At 37.2% G+C, this 25,024-nt stretch overlaps 3 protein-coding genes across 4 annotated transcripts; 2 read left to right on the top strand and 1 right to left on the bottom strand.

Annotated features, from left to right (window-relative positions):
* Window positions 1-12,778: 12,778 nt before the first annotated feature.
* Window positions 12,779-17,366, top strand: LOC125201313 (anaphase-promoting complex subunit 8). Of its 2 annotated transcripts, XM_048099371.1 has the most exons (5): window positions 12,779-12,990; window positions 13,113-13,298; window positions 13,362-13,443; window positions 15,693-16,943; window positions 17,042-17,366. In XM_048099371.1, exons 1-5 carry the CDS (start codon window positions 12,905-12,907, stop codon window positions 17,111-17,113), a joined length of 1,677 nt encoding a protein of 558 aa, XP_047955328.1. In that variant the 5' UTR covers window positions 12,779-12,904; the 3' UTR covers window positions 17,114-17,366. The 2 variants fall into 2 exon arrangements, with proteins under 2 accessions (XP_047955328.1, XP_047955327.1); XM_048099370.1 differs by having other exon boundaries at window positions 13,113-13,443.
* LOC125201314 (protein COFACTOR ASSEMBLY OF COMPLEX C SUBUNIT B CCB3, chloroplastic) lies at window positions 17,345-18,069 on the bottom strand. The gene has a single exon (XM_048099372.1). It carries the CDS (start codon window positions 18,037-18,039, stop codon window positions 17,437-17,439), a length of 603 nt encoding a protein of 200 aa, XP_047955329.1. The 5' UTR covers window positions 18,040-18,069; the 3' UTR covers window positions 17,345-17,436.
* A 1,362-nt stretch (window positions 18,070-19,431) lies between these two features.
* Window positions 19,432-22,428, top strand: LOC125201772 (serine/threonine-protein kinase AtPK1/AtPK6-like). Its single transcript, XM_048100019.1, has 6 exons — window positions 19,432-20,209; window positions 21,036-21,118; window positions 21,205-21,325; window positions 21,424-21,597; window positions 21,718-21,825; window positions 21,903-22,428. The coding sequence occupies exons 1-6, from the start codon at window positions 19,643-19,645 to the stop codon at window positions 22,185-22,187; spliced, it is 1,338 nt and encodes a 445-aa protein (XP_047955976.1). The 5' UTR covers window positions 19,432-19,642; the 3' UTR covers window positions 22,188-22,428.
* The last annotated feature ends 2,596 nt before the right edge of the window (window positions 22,429-25,024 follow it).

Below are 25,024 nucleotides of genomic sequence, written 5' to 3'. Positions count from 1 at the left end.
GTTGTTTACAGCTATTCTGGAATGTATGCGCGACAGCCGGTCACTTCGTCAACGACGATTAAATGTCCGGCCTTACCGGATAATAGAACGTGTTCCGGCACAAGTCGCCCACCTAACGCGTCTTGTAGGCCTTACTGATGTTGATTGCATAAACAATATTAGAATGGATCGTAATACATTTGGTCGATTATGCATTCTACTCCGCGAGCGGACTGGGCTGATTGACGGAAGGTGGGTTAAAGTCGAAGAGCAAGTTGCAATGTTCCTCGGTGTTTTGGCGCATCATAGCAAAAATCACATTGTGGGCTTCACTTTTCGTCGCTCATTGCAAACGATATCACACTACATTCACTCAATTTTGAGTTCAATATTGCAACTTCATGGAGATCTTCTAGTTACACCTGAACCCGTAAATGATGGTTGTACAGATCCACGATGGAAGTGTTTTCCGGTACAGTTTATTCGGTTGTAAAGCCCGTTCATTTCAGTCCTTACTTGATTAAATTTGAACACTTCTTTTCATATTTTAGGGTTACTTGGGTGCTTTAGATGACACATATATAAACGTGACAATGAGCAACGAAGACAAAGCAAGATACCGAACTCGGAAGGGCCAAATATCGACGAATGTACTGGTTGTTTGCGATAGAAAGCTTTGTTTTGTTTATGTTTTATCTGGCTGGGAGGGCTTAGCCGGTGATTCTCGAATCCTAAGAGATGCAATCAATAGACCAAATGGGCTTAAAGTCCCAAAATGTTATATTCTACCTTGGAATCTGACAGGACTAGAGTAGACGTGCAGTTTTGTGTTGTGTGTGATATGTCACTCGATCTAATAGGTCCAGAGGATTCGACTAGACTTCAGAGGCTAGAAGATCATGAAACTATCAGAAAGGGGTCGTTGGATGCACTCTATTCCTTCAAAAACCTAAACCCACTATACTACAACTTAGCACAGGGAAGTAAAGGATCGTTCCCACGAGGACGAAGGTGTCACAAAACTGCATTTGAGGATGTTTTGGGAAAAGGGGTTAGCTGCTGCCACGCAATTTTGTGGGTCGAGAACTTAAAACTATTGGGTCTGAGAGATAAGAAAAACTGTACTCTTCCTACTAGGTCTAAGAACTGAGAACGTACGGAATATACATGACTTAGAGAAATGAGATATTTTAAAGTTCTAAAACAACTAGAGTAAACTTAACTAGACAGACTTTCCTAATTTGGACAGACAAGCATAAAGCGAAAAGTAAAGACAAATTTCCTTAAACTACCAGGGTCTGGAAAAGCATGCAGAAAAGTAAAAAAACAAAGCAGATCGTACGACATGGTCTAGGGGACAATGCGAGAAAAGTAAAGTACATGCTGAAAAGTGTTGACATAAAGCAGATCTGGTTCTAACTACCAACAACTTCATCTTCTTCGGGAATCAAACGAGAATAGCAGATAAAACAGAGTATTAAACGCCATGAAAACAGAGCAAACCTTAGATCTAAACTCAAAACGAGAAATTAAAGCCTAAACTAACAGATCTATGCTACTGGACCTAAAGGATGTAGAAACAGAAAGTAAACAGCCATAATCATGCACAACGTAAACAGCAAACACCAAATACGCGAAACTCCAACTCAAATACACCACGTTTCAACAAATCCAGACATCTCCATACGCAAATCCCCAACCTCCATCAACAAACCAACAGATTTCAGCTCCAAACATCCAACAATAAACAAGAACGAAAGCTAAAAAGCGAGAAATAAACATCAACTCAGCGATATCCAACAAAACCAACATGAACTTCCATAATAAAGAGAAATAGGTTCAAATCCAGTGGATCAAAGTCAGAAACTAGAGTTGCGAACTTAAAACCAACAAGTACTAAACGAAAGCAAGTAAAGATTGTTTCTTCGCCTTCACAAGGCGGTGTTACACAGCAGCAAAATAACAATGATGAGAACCACGGTGGCCAGAATCCTCCATCTCCAAGTGCGCAGCAGACGAAATGAGAAATTTGAAGTATGGAACTAAAGCATGGAACGAAAGCTTGAGCTAAGAAAGTGTAGAAGTGGCTCCCTTGTTCTTCAAAGTTGAGCTCCTTATATATGTGAGGCTCTGATCCCTAGGGTATCCCTCTGGTGATTTGACGCTCTTGCCCTTGAGTAAGACTCTTTAAAATAATCTGCTATCGCTCCATTCTGCTCCTGTCGCCAACTTTTGATTCTCCCAGGTCCGAACGACGACTTCTGATTTTTACTTCAATTCCATCTCTTTTACATCTGCCAGGTCCGGTAACAGCAACTCCTAGGTCCGGCAGATTTACTACGCACCTGAACTCATAAACGCACATTAGCGCCCCAAATGCACAGAATTTTAACCCTAAACCAATGCATGAAACGAGCCTTATCAGAATCCCCTTGCCTACTCTTGCTTCTACATACTAATACTCATACACTATTCTATTGATTGACACACTATTGTCTCTTTTAGGAAGCTACTACTTGTATGATAATGGGTATGCGAACAGCGACGGATTTCTCACACCGTACAAAGGTGTGAGGTATCATCTCAAAGAATGGGGCCCCAATGCTATTCGTCCACAGAATCCAACTGAATTATTCAATATGAGGCACACGAAAGCACGGAATGTTATCGAACGAGCATTTGGTGTGATGAAAATGCGATGGGAAATTCTCCGTTCCCCATCTTACTATCCGATTGAAATACAAAACAGACTTATAACTTCATCAGAGGTCAGATGGACTCTGATCCATTTGAAATGCAGCTTGAGCCAGAGAACTTATCTGCAAAAGATGTGCTTGAAAATGCAGAAGTATATTTCATTGAGTCAGTAGATCCTGCAACAGAGTGGAATCAGAAAAGTTTGGGGAATCGCTTCCGGTTGTTCAATAATGTGATTGATGTCTCAGGTGTGATATGGAATGCAAACCCGAACACCATCACGGCGAGCGACGACATATGGAGGTCTATTTTTAAGGTATGGTATACTTCGAAGATGTTTTTGATGTATCGTAATTACTCGTATAATATTCTGCAGTGGTCCACTGTTTATCTATATATTTTGTAGAATGACAAAATGGCTAGAGCCGTAACATGGGGGAGTCGGAGTTTAGAAACATGAGGATATTATTCGGCTATGCGACAGTTAAAACTGAGCCTGAGAACACTGTTGTGATCATCTCGGACACAACTGAACAACTCATTCACATCTCCGACAACGACGATGCAGAGAACAACTTGTCGAGGGAGGTTGTTTCACCCATGGTCGTGCGGAAGCCAAAATCTAAACGCAAACTATTTGATGTTCAGACATAAGTTGCTGACCAGGAATCAACAAACAACAAGACAACACATTTTGGGTCACCACCTCTGCACAATGTCACCAAGGCAAAGCTTCAAGGCTCTCCTTTGTCAAGCTCTTGTGCATCTTCAAGCCCTGGTGCCTGGTGGAGGAATTAAATGTTTGACATGGCTCCCATAAGTAGTAACTTCTCGACGCATATAGTAGTATTAATGCTTTTGTAGTTTATGGTGGTTATCAACTATCGATCTCTAGGCATAATCAGTTACATTGTAGTGCAGGCTTTTGTGTTTCACATTCACTCTTTTTACCTGTACATGGGCTAAGAAATCCTTAAGTTAAGAACAGATGTAACCAACATCTTTGTATAAAAGATTGTGTGATTAATGATGGTACTATCGATCTCTAGGCATAATCAGTTACCTTGTAGTGCAGGCTTTTGTGTTTCACTCTTTTTACCTGCACATGGGCTAAGAAATCCTTAAGTTAAAAACTGATGTAACCAACATCTTTGTATAAAAGATTGTGTGATTAATGATGGTATTATTAGATATTATGTGTGTTGATTGCTTCAAGTCTTATGTATACCTATTTACCACTTCGTGAACAAAAAAAAAATGATGAAATCATCAGAACATATCACATACAAAAACATAGGAAACTTCATTACTCCATTACTCCATTACTTCCTTACATAGGAAACACTAAGTACTACGAAACTTCACCACTTGGTCCTTGGTCCTGGATATATGACTGCAAGTCCCACCCTAGTTACTACTATTTACAAGACAAAAGCCATAGACCACATCAGAAGAAGGATTACTTGCACTATCCATTACATACATATTATGCTAAGACAAAATCCAAAATACTAGATCAAACCAAGTGAAGTGAATACCCAAGCAACTACATCTGCCCAGCTCGTTTCTCAGCAAGCACACGAAGTGCATATGCAGGACGTGTGACATCCATGACCCAAAACATGCATCATTTTGTATATTAAAATATTTTTATTTACCATTGCATTTTTATATAGTGTTATTTGCATAATAAATATTATCTCAATATATATTACTTTAAGTATTAAATAGTTAATTAATTTAAGTGTATACATATAAAATAATGCGAATGTTGTGTTCATGAAATTATTATTTTAAAATATATTTTATGTGTACGTGTCTTAGTATATGTATGTGTAATAAAGTGTGTACGCTTGAGAGTATTTTTCTGAAGAAAAATATATATGTATACACCTAAGTTATTATTAAAAGTAGAAAAGTGATGGCATTTTTAGGGATATGTATTATACGTGTAAAATCATTTTCTTATATGTTGCATGTAGGACATGTCATTATTAATAGATAACCCAAACATTAAAATACTTTATAAGGATCTCAAATTATATCAATAGTATATAAAATAGAAAATGTAACCATTATCGGCTTAACCGACTTTGAGAGCTCGTTTACATATATATTTGTATAGTGAAACAAAAAGGAGAGGGAGAGAACAGAGGAGTTAAGAAGAAATAAAATTGAGGAAGAAAAAAAGAATGAAAATAGTTTCTGACCTCTCCGGCTATACAAAGTTGCAGATAAGAAAGGAAATTTGGATGTTTGATTACTTGTTGTCATCAGGTGAATTAAAGTGAATAATTGGATTATACGATGTGATACTGATATGATATATGTTTAATTATGATGATGGGGATATATGCTTGCTGCAATAAATAGTATATTAAATTGGAATTATTGAGTGGAATATGATATGGATATGTGATTGATGCAATAGATATGTTTTGCATATGGTATTGAAATTAATTGAATCATTTGATTAAAGAGAATCTGTGATAGTCATGTCTTGGATCTGAAATCATAGTGGACATATTGGGACCTTCGGGTCAATCATATTGGGACCTTCGGGTCAAATCATATTGGGACCTACGGGTCAATTCACAGTGGGACCTACGGGTCAATTCACAGTGGGACCTACAGGTCAAATCATAGTGGGACCTTCGGGTCAAATCATAGTGGCAAATTGGAAATCCCGGACATATACCATGTTTGAACTATCACAGAATAATAAACTGAACAGAGTGGCATATGCATATGTATATGGAACTAATTTTAATATTTGTTGATTATTGTTGTATATATTGGTTAAAGAATATGTTTGATTGTTTGGGCTGTGAAATTAAAGGTAAGGTTTATATACACTGAGTTGTGGCTCATATAAACCACATATTTTTTCAGGAATAAGATATGAGTGAAGTATTTGGTTGAGATGAGTCGTAGGAATTGCACATGTTATCAGGGTCGGCGGATGACGCATTTTGACAACCTTCTCCTCCTCATCATTTTTGCATCTAAATAAATGTATAGTATATATAGAGTGGTGAGAGGGTCCCACTAGATTTAAAATATTTTGAAATATGTACTTGATAAATGTTGGATTTTTGAAATGATATAATATGTGCATTTTATGTACTTGAAGTGTGGGTTAATTTATTTAATATTTAAAATTTATTTATAGTAAATGCATACGTCATAAGGGTTGAGGTGTGACAGTTTAGGTGGTATCAGAGCGAGGATAGAATCCCGCTGGGACATGACATTTATGGATATCATATGATACATTTTCGTTATAAGTTTCATTTGCATTTGTGTTGTCATGAACATGTGTCACTGAAGAGAGAAGGGTCAGCCGCCCTGCATCATCAATTAATTGTAGAAACATCTCATATACATGCCGCATCATATTGGAATTTTTGGTACATGGACCAGTGATGAGGTAAAGAGGTAGAAAATTTAAAGAGCTAGGAAAAGTAGAAGTTGTTGATTTTATGGGACTAATCTGACTGAGGCTGGAATACAGTTAAAAGTGATAGAACCGGTGTTCAATCAGATGAGTTGTATGTCAGAAGAAGGTTTTGATTATAAAGTATCTCTTCTTTGAAGCAATACTTACTCTTGGTGGGAAACAGTCCCACAAGCTATGATACAACCTCTGGTATTCTTGTATTCAGTTCAGACTATTTTTCTAGAGAACTCAATGCTAAATATATGCAAAGAAGTGTATTGTGATAAGAAGCAGAGAAGATTTTGTCTTTAATCAAGGAACTATGTTTGTTGATTATGAGCTGACATTATTTCAGTATCTCGGTTTATCTAGACTACGTGGTGCGAATTAATGCAGTAGAACTGCCAGCGGATATTGATTATCTTGTTCATGTACAAATTTGATATTATTATGGGTAGAGATTGGTTTTCACTTCATTGAACCAAGGTAGCTTGTCAAGTTAAAGAAATGGTAATATAATCATCGAGACGGGATCGAGTAATATTGTTCCAGGTTTTCTTATATTATCTAGATCGGCTTTTTGATTTATTGGAAGTGCGTATTTATCTGGATTTTCCTCATCAGGAGACATATTTCTCTGTTGAGCACTGCATTTATTTTTATTTCTACTTATCAACCATCTTCATTAGAGTTTTAAGAGTTGAAAAAACAGTTACAAGAGTTGTCAGAGATATGTATGACTCAATGTTTTACCTTGGAGAGCACCAATATTATTTTTGAAGAAGAAAGATGATACACTGCGACATTATATATACTATTGGAAGTCGAATTGAGTGACAGTGAAGAATAAATATCTATTACCGAGAATAGAAGACTTATTTGATCAATTTCAAGGTATGCAACTGTTTTCGAGTACTGATTTTCGATCAAGATCTCATCAGTTGAAGATAGCTAAAGAGAATATTGCAGAGACACCATTTTAAACTCAGTACGACCATTATGAGTTTTGGTTATGCCTTTCGAATAAACTATTGCACCTACAATTATTTATGGTATTGATGAACAAATTCTCTCAACTATTCCTGGATCCGTTAGTGATTATTTCTATTGACTTACTATTATATTCATGAAGTACAGATGAGCATGTTAATCACTTGCAGTCAGTATTACAAGTTCTGCGAGATAAACAGATTATTGCAAGGTTGAGTAAATGTGAGTTTTTGCTAGAACATGTGGTATTGTTGGGACACGTGGTGTCAGGTCGTGGAATAGAATTGGATCTACAAAAGATTGAACTGGTTTTCAACTGGAAATGTTTTCCGATTATTATTCAATTGATAATAAAGTTAGCATGACGGAATTCTTCTTTTATATGGAGTGAAGCATATCAAAAGAGTTTTAATGAGTGGAAGCAATAGGTTGAATATGTCACCTCTTTCAGTTATCTCCGCAGATACAAGATATTATAGTATTATTTATAGTGATGCGCTGAAACATGGATTTGACTATCTTTTGAGTTAATGGAAAGTTTATTGCTTATGCGTCGTAACAATCGCAAGTATATGCAGTTTCTTATTCTGTTCAAAATTTGTTATTAGCGATATTATTTTGCTTTGAAGATTTGACATCATTATCTGCAGGAACGCTTATATGGTATTCTAGTATCTTATATATTGACAGAGATCCGCGATTTACTATCTCAGTCTTGATAAAGTCTTTTTTGTGAATTTCACCTCAGAAAGCAGACATGCGATTCGAGCAAAAAGGTAAGTTGAGTCCTCATTATATTGAACCGTGAGATATCGTTGAAAGAGTTGGACCATTGGCGTATAGGTTCACATTACCTCCAGAGCTGACACAAATTCATAATATTTTCTACGTCAGTAGGATTCGACTTCATCGATTTGATCCTTCACATGATCTGAAAGATTCTGATATACAGATTTCTGAAAATTTTAGTTATATAGAAGAACCTGTCAATATAGTGGACTGCCAGCTGAAACAATTGCGAAAAAAAGATATCCCAATAGTAAAAATTATTTGGCAAAATCATGGAGTCGAAGAGTCGACTTGAGAAACAGAGGAAAATATGAGAAAGAACTATCCACATCTATTTACGGGTTAGCAATTTCTTTGAGTACGTTAACATAGAGAGGAATGAATTTTGCGGACAAAATTCTTAAAGGGGGGAAGATTGTGACATCCATGACCCAAAACATGCATCATTTTGTATATTAAAATATTTTTATTTACCATTGCATTTTTATATAGTGTTATTTGCATAATCAATATTATCTCAATATATATTACTTTTAAGTATTAAATAGTTAATTAATTTAAGTGTATACATATAAAATAATGCGAATGTTGTGTTCATGAAATTATTATTTTAAAATATATTTATGTGTATGTGTCTTAGTATATGTATGTGTAATAAAGTGTGTACGCTTGAGAGTATTTTTGTGAAGAAAAATATATATGTATACACCTAAGTTATTATTAAAAGTAGAAAAGTGATGGCATTTTTAGGGATATGTATTATACGTGTAAAATCATTTTCTTATATATTGCATGTAGGACATGTCATTATTAATAGATAACCCAAACATTAAAATACTTTATAAGGATCTCAAATTATATCAATAGTATATAAAATAGAAAATGTAACCATTATCGGCTTAACCAACTTTGAGAGCTCGTTTACATATATATTTGTATAGTGAAACAAAAAGGAGAGGGAGAGAACAGAGGAGTTAAGAGGAAATAAAATTGAGGAAGAAAAAAAGAATGAAAATAGTTTCTGACCTCTCCGGCTATACAAAGTTGCAGATAAGAAAGGAAATTTGGATGTTTGATTACTTGTTGTCATTAAGTGTGAATAAATCACACTTTTAATTTTACATACGTTATCTGATTAATTGTTATGTGTTAAATTAAAGTGAATAATTGGATTATACGATGTGATACTGATATGATATATGTTTAATTATGATGATGGGGATATATGCTTGCTGCAATAAATAGTATATTAAATTGGAATTATTGAGTGGAATATGATATGGATATGTGATTGATGCAATAGATATGTTTTGCATATGGTATTGAAATTAATTGAATCATTTGATTAAAGAGAATCTGTGATAGTCATGTCTTGGATCTGAAATCATAGTGGACATATTGGGACCTTCGGGTCAATCATATTGGGACCTTCGGGTCAAATCATATTGGGACCTACGGGTCAATTCACAGTGGGACCTACGGGTCAATTCACAGTGGGACCTACAGGTCAAATCATAGTGGGACCTTCGGGTCAAATCATAGTGGCAAATTGGAAATCCCGGACATATACCATGTTTGAACTATCACAGAATAATAAACTGAACAGAGTGGCATATGCATATGTATATGGAACTAATTTTAATATTTGTTGATTATTGTTGTATATATTGGTTAAAGAATATGTTTGATTGTTTGGGCTGTGGAATTAAAGGTAAGGTTTATATACACTGAGTTGTGGCTCATATAAACCACTAATATTTTTCAGGAATAAGATATGAGTGAAGTATTTGGTTGAGATGAGTCGTAGGAATTGCACATGTTATCAGGGTCGGCGGATGACGCATTTTGACAATCTTCTCCTCCTCATCATTTTTGCATCTAAATAAATGTATAGTATATATAGAGTGGTGAGAGGGTCCCACTAGATTTAAAATATTTTGAAATATGTACTTGATAAATGTTGGATTTTTGAAATGATATAATATGTGCGTTTTATGTACTTGAAGTGTGGGTTAATTTATTTAATATTTAAAATTTATTTATAGTAAGTGCATACGTCATAAGGGTTGAGGTGTGACAGGACGAGCAATTGGCGGCATCCCCCATAAAGAAATCATGACAAGCCGGGTTTGCAACAAGAACTTCACCAATGTCGAAGATGTCCAGCATTGAGAGACCATCAATGGTGCTCAGAACCTCATACGCATCCTTTCTCGCCTTGCTCAGATCCACCTCGTACCCAATCCTCGTGGACAACATCTCTAGGCGTGTGTTGGAGTAATCATGAATCTGCTTCAGTAAATCCACCATTCCACCAATATGGGTGGAAAGTTTTGCCCTCTTTGCCTTTTTGGATGTTCCTGGGGCACCACGGTCCACCCCCTCGGGGCTTTCCCCTACAGATTCTGATGCAGCTGTAGCCGGAGATCCAAGGTTTCCCCAATTTTCATCCAACGAGCTTATGTAGTCACTATCAGGAGTTGGTGTAGGTGTATTAGCCCGGACTCTGGCTCTGATCACAGCGTCACATGGCCCAGGTCGGTTCCTAATGAAACGGGCGTGACTGTCAACCTGTAATAATTGACCAACTGTTAGAATTTGTGTGTCTACTATATCAATGAGCCAATGTGAAGTGAGACCTATCCATATGATCTGCTCCAACTACTGATCATCACAATCAACCATGAAATCACCACGCAAGTTGAACCCCACACCACTGTGGTTAAGCACCCCTTGAAGGCTATAGTAGTTTTTTTTTCAAGTGCTAATTTTGGATGTGATGTTGGGGTTCACCTTCAAATCAGTGGTGGGGAACTCACGTCGGAGAGCCTCTTCTACCTTTGCAAGGTACCCGGCTCTAAATCCGTTATCGGATTTCCAGCCTAGTGCAACAAGATCTTTCAGCGTGGAAATCAGAATTTCCTCCTCCCTCCGCGACCACACACGACGATGACGTTCAGCAGCCCTTTGCACAGCAGCCTTGCCGAGTCCATTGCCAGCTACAAAATCGACAAACAGGAGGGAAAACATAGTATACTTTACATGTCGCTTATGGAAATATTAATCAATCCATGAGTCATAATTAAATGATGGGAATATACCTTGAGGATGAACTCTTCCACCCAAATCCATGCTCGCTACTGCAATCCCCTGAATATAACCAGCGACATATGCCGAAAGATATTAGGAAAAACCATAACTTACAAACAAAATAGGAAAAAGGTTAGTTCATCACAACAAAGCATTGGAGAAGAAATTACTGCTATAATGCTTCAAAGGCCAAGGATGTTCACCGCTAGTCTAGAGTGATTATCGAATGAGACAAGAGTGTTAAATAGGCGCTCCATAAAAGTGCCAAAATTTTGATTTTTCCCCACCAAATAAAATCCCCGCCTTGGTTGATTTTCAAGGCGGAAAAAGAAACCGCCAAATTTTTTATTTTGTCTAACACCAAAAAGTAAATTCCCCCCACTGTGATTTGCAGCCAATAATTAAATTTCACCAAGGGTATTTGTGGAAATAGCTGGTCAAATACGACTCCCCAATTCACTACCAACCAGCTGATTATTTGTATAACTGGGTCCCCCAATTCATATCAAACAGTGGATAAATATTAGTTGACATGAGGGAATAGTACAATATGTATAATTAACTCACTACACTTTATCTAACCCGTCAGACTACCAAACACGGCCTTAGGATCAAATCATCATACAATTGGGCACACAGTACAATTTACTAAGGTGGATAAAAATCATTTCAGGAATAACAAACAAAAATAAAAGTTTTAATTTCTATAATGAGCAGTATCGATGTCTATTCATAATTCATTTCTTGAGTTCAGGATCCGGACAAAGCGAACATGCCCTAATTGTTGTTGCATCAAGTTGAAGCGAAGGTGAATTTGCTCCATAAACCTATATTGATATGGTACTAGGAGAACTAACATTTGGACAAATATGAATTAACTAGGAAGAAAGATTATAAGGCATTAAAATAGTGTGGTTAATACAACTATCATAATTAACCAAAAGAATGAAAATCATCCACTGAAAGACCATGTCATACATTAGTCACTACGACCGAATGCATATTCTTGAAAAAACAGTGTTAATAAGATTCTTTGTTTGTATACCCGATGTCGCATAACTCAACCATAAGCTGATGAAAGATGCCAAATATTTCTTTTGCTGTGATTAGTGGTGGAGCCATGTAGGGTGCTAGGGGCCTTGGACCAGGTCATTTGAACTTTAGCTATATTATTATTATGCATATAGCACTCACCAATTCATCACTTAGCAAAGTTAGTTGGCAAATGTATCTTATCACTAGAAGATCAAGAGTTTAATCGAGGATGGCGGAGAAACCACATCTAACTAGGGCGAAGCATTTGTTGGATCTAGCTCAGAGTAGCTCGTAAAAGCCTGTCTCATAGTGCACCGCCTCATTTCTAAGAGTATTTATGACAATGGGCGTCCGTGCACGAGGAACCGACGTACGAACAACTCCAACAAGATCTAATTGAAGATATTTGGACAATGTAACAATTGAAATTTAATTTACATGTTTAAATTATGCAATTTTGGTAGTAATGCAATATTCGGTATTTAGTTAATGTAAGTATTCAACTTCAATTAATAAGTTGTTCGAATTTAATCAAATAAAATGTAGTAGTAGTTATTTATTTTAAATTTTCAAAATTTAAATAGGTTATTAAATTAGAAAATATAAAAATAATACTGAAATTGAAAGTTTGAATTATGGTGAAATGATGGTAAAATAGAGCTAACGATATTGAAAATATAGTAAATAAAATTATGAGTAAATAAGGCTGAAAATGGGGTCATTTATTTTGGAAGGCTATTGTAGTGGTAGTAGGGTTATTTGAAGTTGGCATTTCAAAAATCTGAACCAAAGTGCGCGGGCGCCGAACACCTCCCCCGGCCGCCGCAAGTTCAAATCCAAAATCAGGAATCCCACCGACGAGAAGCATATGAGAATTTGTTAATTATGGCTTCCAAAGAAACCTGCAGAACCGAGCTCCGCGCCGCCGTGCGCCACCTCAGCGAGCGTGGCCTCCACTCCGCAGCCAAATGGTACCAATTTCACCCCCTTCTCAGACCCATCTTCTACTCTTCTTCACAAACTTTACCATTACCTCAAAATCCCACCTTTTTCATTTTTTGGTCTGATTTTCAAGATTTCCTTGCTTCTTAAGGGCAGCGGAGCAGTTGATGGGGATAGAGCAAGACCCCTCGAAGCACACGCCGTCGCACACCAGATTCCAGCGCGGCAGCTCCAGCATCCGCCGCCGCTTCCGCACGGCCACCCCCGCGGAGTCCTCCGCCACCCCTTCTGCCGGAGTGTCTTATGTGATGACGCCGTCGCTTGTGGCAGCTGAGGAGTACGATTATGATCTGATGGACAGTGATTTTTATTTGCTGGCCAAGTCTTATTTTGACTGCAGGGAGTATAGGAGGGCTGCCCATGTGCTTAGGGATCAGACCGCCAAGAAAGCCATCTTCTTGCGTTTCTATGCGCTTTATCTGGTTGGTTTCCTCGATTTGCTGCATTGCTATATTCATAATTGCTTTTTGGTCCTGTAATGATTTATATGGATGGTGCTGGATATGTTTTATTCGGGTGATCTCTGTTTGTCTGCGTAGATCGTAATATTCCTATTGATTAGCTCAAATTGCTGGTCTGTAGAGTGTATATTGTAACTAAAAAACCACTCCGTATCAGACGTTTTTTGGCACGATACATGTTAACATGATGTGATAATGGATAGGCATTCTTTTTGTGCACAAAACAGTACTGCATCAAGAATGGATTGGTTCTGAAATACTAGTAGTTTATTTAGAGTTAATAAGCACTAGATGTGAGGGTGAGGACAATAGTAAACCTAGACTACGATGCCATCCATATGTTATTAGGAATTTGCCACATCTAAGTCAGCAGTTGAGGCATAAGATGGTAGTTTGTGAGTTTCCTTGATAAATTATCTAGCCTCTGTATACTTGCAATACGTGGAAGCATCTGCCTATTCGTGATTATCTGATGCATTTTATTGTGTTACGGGACAAAATCTGTAACTGACCATGTAATTTGGATGTGAGGAGAGGAGAACAGTTCTAACTTACAAAATATCTTGCCTCTTTTTGTAATAAAGTTTGGATTATGCACATTGATATCGAAACATATTTTCAGACCAAAGCTCTATAAAGTGACATTTTCATGTGGAGTATATGCTTATGTTGCTGATAATAGGACCATACTCCCTCCGTCCCACAAGAATATGCACTCTTTCCTTTTTAATCCAATCCCACAAGAATATACACTTTCTAATTTTGGAAACACTTTTCTACCTAATGAGTTATGAGGTGGGACCCATTCTCATTAACAATACTTTAGTTACTTTTTCTTTCTACCTCTCTCTTACTTTACCAATTTTTGCATTAAAACCCGTGCCGAACCCAAAGTGCATATTCTTTAGGGACGGAGGGGATATATGTTTAACACCCTAACTGAATCACTACTCCTGACCTTACTAATTTTTATGGATATGATAGGCATGCTTTTTGTGCCTTGTGAGATATTGTGGTGTATGAGTGTATCTGAAGTGACACGTGGACAATATAATATTGTACTGATTAACTTTTAATCAGATGGAGATCTGTTAATTATCCAAGACCTATGACTCGGTGACACCAAACTTGATAGTAGGATGATCTGCTGAGAGCTATAATCTAAAACTTATATTGTTAGTTTAGATATAAGCACCAAGTCTGTTTCGAAATTTATTTATTTCAAGAACTTGTATTGTACTGAGTCTAGTGACTTTCAAATTGCCTCTGTATATTATATGCCTCCATGTGACCTGGATGTACCCCATCTATCTGACTAACTTTATTGTACTTGGATATGACTGAGTGTTGGTGCTCCGGTATGATCTCATTTGATTCATATCATGGTGTAAAATTGTCGTAAGAGGATGATAGATATTAAATGATCACCTAATGCTGTAACTGGCACATAGAGCTGCCCTGAGATTGTTAATTGCAAAACTCATTGGTTCGTCCTAGCTATTTGTTCTTTATTTGGAACAATTATTTTGTCTACTCTTCAGTGTGCATGGTGAATTTAAAACTTCTGAGATTAAGTTTAGACACTGATTATTGCAAGTGGTGACCAAAATATTCTATAGGCTAGATGAAGTGAGTATGTGCTACTGTACAGTGGTAGCCCATACTGTTAGTTACTGAAGGGTTCTAAATCTACTCTACATGTGCATATCTGTCTTCTTCTCCTCTTTACGCATGCTCTATTTTTGTGAATGGGCACATCAAGAGCTTTTTATTTATAGGCAACAATTAGCCAAACGTAATTTTTGGAACTCTACTATCTTCCCGAATGCCCATCCATTCTCTAATATTTTGAAAACGGGTCAGCTTTGAAATTAATTATGAAAAACTACATTGGTTTAAGATGGAAGGAAGTATTTACAAACATTAGGTCTTTTTATAAATTTATATGCTTGTTGCATCTACTTATGCTGTAAATACATGGCAGAACAGATTATATTTCGAGCTTTCATAATACAAGTCTTGGTTCTGAGATCGGTTTTCCTGCTTTGCAACTTGGTAATCAATGTATTTGCACTGTTAAAATACGGCTATGATTACCTAAGTATCTCATGTGCATTCTGGTAAGCCTATGGCAGCATTATGTGACAAATCAGCATTTTTATAGTATTTGTTAAGTCTGTTTAAATTCTCTAACCTATGTAATCTTGAAGGCCGGAGAAAAGCGAAGAGAAGAAGAGATGATAGAGCTCGAGGGTCCTCTTGGAAAGAGTGATGCTGTGAACAGCGAACTGCTTTCACTACAGAGAGAATTGTCAACCCTTCATAAAAACGGAACAATCGACGCTTTTGGTCTTTATGTATATGGCCTTGTCCTTAAGGAAAAAGGAAGTGAGAATCTGGCGAGGTCCGTGTTTGTGGAATCTGTCAATAGCTATCCCTGGAACTGGAGTGCTTGGTCTGAGCTGCAGACGTTATGCACCACAATTGAGGCATTGAACAGTCTTAATCTCAATAATCATTGGATGAAGGATTTTTTCCTTGCTAGTTCTTACCAGGAACTCCGGATGCACAACGAGGCCCTGGCCAAATACGAATATTTACAAGGAACTTTTATTTTCAGCAATTACATCCAAGCCCAAATAGCCAAGGCTCAGTATAATCTCAGGGAGTTCGAACAGGTGGAAGTTATATTCGAAGAACTTTTAAGAAACGATCCTTATAGGATCGAGGACATGGACATGTATTCCAATGTGCTATATGCGAAAGAATGTTTTTCTGCCCTAAGTTATCTGGCTCACAGGGTGTTTCTTACAGATAAATACAGGCCGGAGTCTTGCTGCATCATTGGTAACTATTACAGTTTGAAAGGGCAGCATGAGAAGTCTGTGATGTACTTCCGAAGGGCACTTAAATTGAACAAGAACTATTTGTCAGCATGGACCCTTATGGGTCACGAGTACGTTGAGATGAAGAACACTTCTGCTGCAGTTGATGCCTACCGTCGTGCAGTAGATATAAATTCATGTGATTATCGAGCGTGGTATGGATTGGGGCAAGCATATGAGATGATGGGAATGCCCTATTATGCTCTCCATTACTTCAAGAAGTCAGTGTTCTTGCAGCCAAATGACTCTCGGTTGTGGATAGCTATGGCTCAGTGCTATGAAACCGAACAACTTCATATGCTCGAGGAGGCCATCAAATGCTATGAACGTGCAGCAAATTGTAATGACAGGGAAGCCATCGCCCTACATCAGCTGGCGAAGCTTCACTCTGAACTCGGTAGAAATGAAGAGGCTGCATTTTATTACAAGAAGGATTTGGAGAGGATGGAAGATGAAGAGAGGGAAGGGCCGAACATGGTTGAAGCACTGATGTTCCTTGCCCAACACTGCAAAACTCAGAAGAAATTTGATGAAGCCGAGGTTTATTGTACGCGTCTTCTTGACTACACTGGCCCGGTAAGTCCTCTTAGATTCAACCATATCATTAGAAAAACACATAATGCAGTCAACTTTATTTCAAATGTTGATGATTCTCACCCATGCCATTGATGCAGGAGAAGGAAACTGCCAAGAGTCTTCTTCGTGGAATAAGATACGCAAGGGATGTTGAGCACTTCCCGCCATAACTTTCTTCCACTTCCCAAAGCACTCAAGTTCATAGGAAGCAGAGGATTTCCAGCACTTCAATTAGGTGACGGCGTTGGTGTATTTATTATTGAGTTTCTATTTTAGTAAGTATAGATTTATTCAGTAGCTTTGTCATGCATCATGTGTAAGTGAAATTCCAATTCATAGCTCCAAAATGTTCATTTTGTAACAATATAGCTGTTAGAATTTGGCAGTTGAATCATTATGCAAAATACAAAAATGCTTTCTTTACTCTTTTTGCACATCATCATAAATCTAAGATTACATAAACACACATGAATTCATTCAATATCCAAAAATCCTAAACCTGCTGCTGAGATAGAAGAACAAGGAGGCCCTGTGGGCCCACCAAGATTTCATTGAGAAAACTGAGCAATCCAAACCAGACAACAGGGGTGACATCAACTCCAGCCAGGGGTGGTATGATCTTCCTTGTCTGCACCAGCAAGGGCTCTGTAGGCGCGTACGCGAGGATGTATGGGAACTCGTCAACGGGAAGCTTCGGGTACCACGACATCACGATCCTTGCAATGAACAGAAATCCAAATGCAGACAAGAATGGCCCAAGAAACGCTATTGCCAGTTTGGCCGTGGCAGGGTCCAAATCGATCAGAATGAGACTCCCGGCTGGGGCCGAGTGCACAATCTTGGAAGCTATGGCTAAAGGGTTGCCGGAGTAGGCGGTGGATGAGGAGAAGAGGCTGTGGCTAGAGAGATAGTCTGAGATTCTTGAGGAACAATGAGCTCTGCATACTGGAGTTGGTGTTTTCCTTCTTACAGGTTTGAGGATTGAGTTATGGGATAAGAAATGATAGCATTTTGGTGAGATTAAGGTGTGAATTTGAGGATGATATGTGTGTTTGGGCAATGAAATCGGGACGCCAGTTGCAGAGACAGCAGACATTATCTAGTTCTTATGCTACTTTTGTGTGGGGATTTGGGAGTTGGGTATATCAGTAAATGAGGGGCATATCGGTAATTTCAGGAAATAGTGGTCCATATCTATCTGTAAAATAATTGTGAAAATTGAAAATTAAGACCTAACATTTTCTGTCAAGTAATATGGGTAAGTAAAATTATCCCAATAATAAATAGGTATTTTGTACGCGCCTTCTAAATTGTTAGAAAATCAGAATCAAATTAAGATGGCCGCTACTACTAATTTCATATTAAGAAACGAGACTACTAAAACTAAAATTAGCTAGGCAACCACTTATTTAGACCTTCACTACTCAACAATGAAGTCTTAATAAACAAAATGAAGCTATGCAAACTGAAATTTGCTAATGATGAACACTTATATGTGGAACTAAAAAAAGTCCTAGTGTTTCTTCACTGCAACATCATAAAAAAACTTCACACCAAATAGAAATGGTTCTCTCCTCGATCTCGATCTAGATATTGTTAGTAATTCATGTATTTATCTAATGAGTGCATCGTACATGAATAAAAGATCTAGATTTCTAATCAAATTATATGTTGAGTATGTAAAACGGAGCAGAATTAAATCTTACTTGTTGTGTAGTTTATTTCTACGATTGATCGAATCCTGCAGGTTGAATCTATCACTATCGAAGTTCACGTGTATTTCAATCCGATGCAGGAACTATTCCCGATTGAATTGCTCCAAAGATGAAAGCTAGAAAATCTTATGTAAAACTTTGCGTATTCTACTTCTCTGGCTTCTCCTTATTCTTCTATTTCTTTTACGTTCTTCACAATGAAACATAAAAACAAAGAATAAGTAAATGAATAGTCAAGGAGTAATTGTAAAGTCACTTGTGCTCTATGATTGTTGAGCTCATGAATTATATAATTGTAGTCCAATTATAATTATTTAATCCATAATAGATGCTGAATGCTCCCGCAGAAATGTTGATTTCAAGAAATCCGAGGAAGAACAAAAATGTGCAACATGGAAAAAGATGGAAAAGTTTCAAAGAGGAAGAATCAAGAGCCATTTTTGGATGCAGGAACACCCCAGAATCCCATATCTTGATCTCTCACTCACTTTTCTTCTCTCTATTGTCTCTCTTCGTTCTCCCTCTAGATGACTGTGAACTGCGTGATGATGGTTAACTAACAGATTTACCTGAATTAACGGTCTGCTGAAAATGACACTATTTCTCTTAAATTTTTCTCTTTCTTATAATTTTTCTATTTGAATGCAACGATGACACTTTTCCTCTTCTTTCTTTGGCAATAATGGTTTAATATTTTAGAATTTTAGATATCCCAATTCGTAAATGATTGATGCCTAATTAACAAGTGCTAATAAAATAGGTAAATATTCATAAACCACTTGTCCTAAATTCCCTCAACAAGCATTTGCGAGCTTGCTTCTGCAAATCTCTCTCTTTCCCTCGTAAAAAAATGTAATCTTTGTGAGATCTCAGGCTGCCCCTCTTGGCTGGCTTCTTCGGATCAATCAATCAAGCTCGAGAAATTAATTCACACATATATACAAACAGATCGAGTGCATCAACAACTCGAATTCCCAACACACCATGAACACCAGCAACAAAAAGGCTGTGCACTCGCTGTTAGCTTCAAAGCTGACGCAGCTCCATATCCCTTCCGCCGCCGACGAGGATCCCTCATTAAATTTCGAATTCTCCGACACCTTCGGCCCCTCTCCTTCCTCCGCCTCCCCGCTCTTCCTGGGGGACCCACAAGTAATACACCACCGCTCCCACTCATTCGTGGGCCCCTCCCCCCGCTTCACCCTCTCCAAATCAATCCCCACCTTCGACCGAGACGATTCTTCCTCCGACGACACAGGCGGCGATGATTTGAGGGTGGAGGAGGAGGCTGGGGCTGAGGCAGCGGAGAAATTGGGGCCGGGGGATTTTGAGATTATGAGGGTGATTGGGAAGGGCGCGTTTGGGAAGGTTTTTCAGGTTAGGATGAAGAAGAAAAGTGGCGGTGGAGGTGGAGATGGGATTTACGCGATGAAAGTGATGAAGAAGGATACGATCATCAAGAACAACCATGTTGATTATATGAGGGCTGAGAGGGATATTCTCACCAAAGTTGTGCACCCTTTCATTGTGCAGCTGCGCTATTCGTTTCAGGTCTTCTTCTTCTCTTTCTCATCCTTAGATCTGAGTATTCATTTGCAAAATTCTGTTGCCTTTTGAGGGTTAAAATGATTTATTTCTTGATTACTTAGATGCATATACAATTATACATGATGTTTAGGAAAGTTGAGATGGTTGCTAAGCAACTAGGACGTTTGCACTTGTGGTGTAGGTTTGTCAACAAGCTTGAACATTTTACCCTCGGCGACGTCTCTGTATGAAGGAATCATGGATGATGGTTTATCAAGCATAGATGATCCTAATTAACCCTTTAGGATGATTTTGGTAGTTTCTTTTGCATACTGACAAATTGTCTAGAGAATTGAATAATTACTATTTATGCTTGTGGCATTTTACAACCTATTGTCCACAAAGATCAAGTTTCATGCTGTGGGGGGGAATGTTTTACATTGTGAAATCTAGTGCTTACGATTTCAATAGAGACGTCTATTATGTTGCAACTCACTGCGTGTTGATTTCGTATTCACTTAGCTAAGTTGGCCCTTTTCTTTGTTGAAAAAGAAGTCAGTTTTTGCTGTTATCTGACCTAAGAAACACTAGTTGCTTGCTCAATAGTTAATTCTTGCCTTTTATTGAGTAGAGTTCAACTAGTATTTATGGGACTGATTCTTTTGGCAAGAAAAAGTCGATCATTTCTTAAGTAAAACCTTGTGGAGGAAAGACGGGTAGAGAAAAAAAGGCAGAGTTGCCTAAAATGTGTATGGAGTCGAAAAGTGGAGAATTGCCTTTGACACAACATAATAAAGTCTGTCTTATATCTTTTGGTCGCGTTACATTGTTACCTTTTTGTGATTCACAGACCAAGTCTAAGCTGTATTTGATACTCGATTTTATAAATGGAGGCCATCTATTTTATCATCTCTACAGGCAAGGGATCTTCAGGTACTATCTTTGTTCTTTGTGTTAACAAGGAAAAAGATCTTCATCTCATATTCTTAATTCCTGTTTTTTGGCTATTTCTTGGGTAGTGAGGACCAGGCAAGGGTATATACTGCTGAGATTGTATCTGCAGTCTCACATCTTCACGAGAACGGGATTGTGCATCGAGATCTAAAACCTGAAAACATTCTCATGGATGCTGATGGGCATGTAAGTCCATAATATAGCCTGATAGATTTGCAGGAGCATACATGACTTGTAACAACGCGAGTGCTGTTGAGTAATTTGTGTTACTTTAACTGTTGCAGATCATGCTCACTGATTTTGGACTGTCTAAGGAGATTAGTGAATCGAGCAGATCAAACTCGCTATGTGGGACAACCGAATATATGGCTCCTGAGATCTTGCAATCAAATGGGCATAACAAGAATGCTGATTGGTGGAGCGTTGGCATCCTTTTGTATGAAATGCTAACCGGGAAGGTAATATCTTGAAACAAAGAACAACTTAATTTAGCTAGGCAACTAATAGAAAATCAAAAGGCTTTTAGTACCCAATTTTCTCATTTGATTGAAGTGTTTAGTGTGTGTTGAATGTTTCAGCCGCCGTTCGTGCATGCTAACAGGAAGAAGCTGCAGGAGAAGATCATAAAAGAAAAATTGAAGCTTCCACCACGCTTGACAAGCGAAGCTCACTCTTTACTTAAAGGAGTAAGAAACATGCTCTTTTTTCTTCTTACCCTACGATCTTTTCTTGAGATGCATGCTAATCTGATTTGTGTCGATAGCTGCTCCAAAAGGATGCGGTGAATAGATTAGGCAGTGGGCCTAGGGGCGCGGAAGAGATCAAATCTCACAAATGGTTTCGTACCATCAACTGGAAGAAGATAGAGGAGAGAGAACTCGTGCCAAAGTTCAAGCCAGACGTGAGTGGCCAAGATTGCACAGAGAACTTCGACAAATGTTGGACTGCGATGCCTCTGGATGACTCCCCGGCGCCTACTCCAACAGCCGGGGAGCATTTCCATGGGTACACTTACATCGCTCCTAACCCGTGGCTCTCGTCTGAATAATGAAACAACTCGAGTTGATCCTAAGGAAGCTTGGGTAGATTGCCTCAACCTTGCAAGTGATTCTTGTTTCTCCATGCCTGGTTTATCTTATGTTAAACATTGGAATAGCTTTTTATTTTATAGATAATTATGTATATTAAGTCCTTTAGGATTCTACATACCTTTGTATCCTTGGGGTAAGTCATTCTTGAATTATATGTAGGAAACCATTATCAAAAGCAAGATCATCAGATTTTTCAAATTCATGATCTATTAAAGCACTGTAGACATCATAACCATCAATTTTGCAAAACATTCAACTGTATAAGTTGGGCACCAAGAATTCATCTTAAATTGCTTTTCATTTTATTAAGGATTATTACCTCCGTTCTACAATAAGAGTCACATTTCATTTTTACCATAAATGGTAAGTAGGTCACACATTCCACTACTTCACTTCACTCACATTCTATTATAAAACTAAAACTAATATAAAAAAGTGGACCTCATATTCCATTAACTTTTTCAATCCACTATTTTTTACATTTTTTAAAATCCGTGCCCGCACCAAATGTGACTCATATTGTGGGACGGATGGAGTATAATTTTTTTGTATAAAAAAGGCTTGATCCAAACAAGGCGAGCAATTTGACCATCAATCTAACAGCCAACAAACAAAGTAGCAAGAAAAACCATCAATCTGACAGCCAACAAGCAAATGCATAAACGTAGCCACCCAATTTGACCCAAAAAAATACAGCATAGCCACCCAACAAACAAAGTAGCAAGAAAAACCATCAATCTAACAGCCAACAAGCAAATGCATAAACGTAAAAGACGAAGTGAAATGAGGGGAAAACAACAAAATCCACGTGCAAAACTAGATACCTAATCTATCAAAACTCGACTCTTTGTATAATACAAGCTCCAAAGTGAGAGTAAAAGATATTTTTACTTGAGCCAAACCCAAACCCTTCATGTACCTTAACATTTTTTTTTCTTCTAGGAAATTGATTACTGGGTTACTTATGGAAAATAGGTTGATATGTTGAAGCGTAATAATCCCAATTCCGTAGCATATATAAAAGCTACGCAACTACACTTCTTTTTTTTTCATATATATATTATACTCCCTCCGTCCATAAAAAATAAATCACTTTTATCATTTTGGGACGTCCACAAAAAATAAATCACTTTTATCATTTTGGGACGTCCACAAAAAATAGATCACTTTCTAAAAATGGAAAGTTTATCTCTCATAAATTTCCCATTTTTTCTTCCATCTCTCATACTTTATTCACTTTTTCTCTCTATCTCTCTTACTTTACCTACTTTTTTCTCCTCCTCTCTCTTACTTTACCAATTCTACATTAAAACCCGTGTTATACACAAAGTGATGTATTTTTGGTGGACGGAGGGAGTATATATATATATATATATATATATATATATATATATATATATATATATAGTGCATTATAATGATAACCCCAATTTGTGTGATAACCCTATAACTAAATCTCCACCACACATTTTTAAAATATGTGGTCTAGATTTAATCTAACAAAACTATCATTTTATCAAATAAAACTATCATTTTCGAATATATTAAGGGCAAAATTGTCATTTCAATTTTAAAATTGGTGGGAAAAAAGAAAACGATCTGAATTCATCTCGGACTCAAACACTCTGAATCGAATTTCAAACCCTACGAATCGAAGGTAACACTCAAACACTCTGAATCGCATTTGAAACCCTACGAATCGAAGGAAAAATCATCACAATTCTGGAATATGTCGAAGGAAATCATAGTTTTTTCATCGAAGAAAGGTTGGATGAAGTTTATTACTTATTTCACTTTTGATTTTGATCGATTTATCATTTTGCCGATTCTGGAAAATGTCGAAGGAAAACGATCAAGCATCATCGAAGAAAGGTTGGATGAAGTTTATTACTTATTTCACTTTTGATTTTGCTCGATTTATCATTTTGCTGGAGATTTTCTCGATTTTTTTAGATTCCGTAGTTTTTTAGTGTAGATATTTCTTATATTTATACAATATCATTCATGCATAACAATATTGAGAACAATCTATATATTTAGATTTACATTTTGCTGTGTGTGCTGCTGGCGTGTGTTTTTCTGTGTTTGTGTGTGTGTTTTGCTTTGTTTATGTGTGTTTTGCTGTGTGTGTGTGTTGCTATGTGTTTGGATGATCTGTTTAAATGTAGAAATTGTGCTTTTGCTTGATAAAATGATACTTTGGGTGCATAAAATGATAGTTTCTGAAAATGATAAAATGATACTTTGTGAATAGTGTTTTGTTATACTTAAGTGACAAGTTATGCCCTCTCTGCTTTTTTGAACTCATTGAAATTTAGAAAATGATAGTTTCAGAAGATAAAATGATAATTGCCCTTGATAAAATGATAGTTTCAGAAGATAAAATGATAGTTTCATGGGATAAAATGATAGTTTCAGATTATAAAATGATAGTTGATAAAATGATAATTGCCCTTGATAAAATGATAGTTTCAGAAGATAAAATGATAGTTTCATGGGATAAAATGATAGTTTCATGGGATAATATGATACTTTATGTTTGTGTGTGTGTGTGTCCTGAGGCTACTGCTGTTGTGTTTGTGTGTGTTGTTGTGTGTGTCTCTGTGTTTTTGTGTGTGTGTGTGTTGCTATGTGTTTGGATGATCTGTTTAAATGTAGAAATTGTGCTTTTGCTTGATAAAATGATACTTTGGGTGCATAAAATGATAGTTTCTGAAAATGATAAAATGATAATTTGTGAATACTTTGACTTTATATAATTACATAAACTGTTTAACACACTGAAATCTTTTGT

This window comes from Salvia hispanica, chromosome 1, assembly GCF_023119035.1.
Source record: "Salvia hispanica cultivar TCC Black 2014 chromosome 1, UniMelb_Shisp_WGS_1.0, whole genome shotgun sequence".
In the NCBI taxonomy this organism is placed as follows: domain Eukaryota; kingdom Viridiplantae; phylum Streptophyta; class Magnoliopsida; order Lamiales; family Lamiaceae; genus Salvia; species Salvia hispanica.
The sequence above is the reverse complement of the archived record's forward strand: the minus strand, read 5'-3'. Positions and strand labels throughout refer to the sequence as shown.

Coding starts and splice junctions, on each gene's coding strand:
- LOC125201313 (XM_048099370.1), top strand. CDS start 12,905: ATGGCTTCCAAAGAAACCTGCAGAACCGAGCTCCGCGCCGCCGTGCGC. Junction 12,991..13,112: donor CTCCACTCCGCAGCCAAATG/GTACCAATTTCA, acceptor TTGCTTCTTAAG/GGCAGCGGAGCAGTTGATGG. Junction 16,944..17,041: donor TTCTTGACTACACTGGCCCG/GTAAGTCCTCTT, acceptor CCATTGATGCAG/GAGAAGGAAACTGCCAAGAG.
- LOC125201314 (XM_048099372.1), bottom strand. CDS start 18,039: ATGTCTGCTGTCTCTGCAACTGGCGTCCCGATTTCATTGCCCAAACAC.
- LOC125201772 (XM_048100019.1), top strand. CDS start 19,643: ATGAACACCAGCAACAAAAAGGCTGTGCACTCGCTGTTAGCTTCAAAG. Junction 21,326..21,423: donor TCATGGATGCTGATGGGCAT/GTAAGTCCATAA, acceptor TAACTGTTGCAG/ATCATGCTCACTGATTTTGG. Junction 21,826..21,902: donor CTCACTCTTTACTTAAAGGA/GTAAGAAACATG, acceptor TTGTGTCGATAG/CTGCTCCAAAAGGATGCGGT.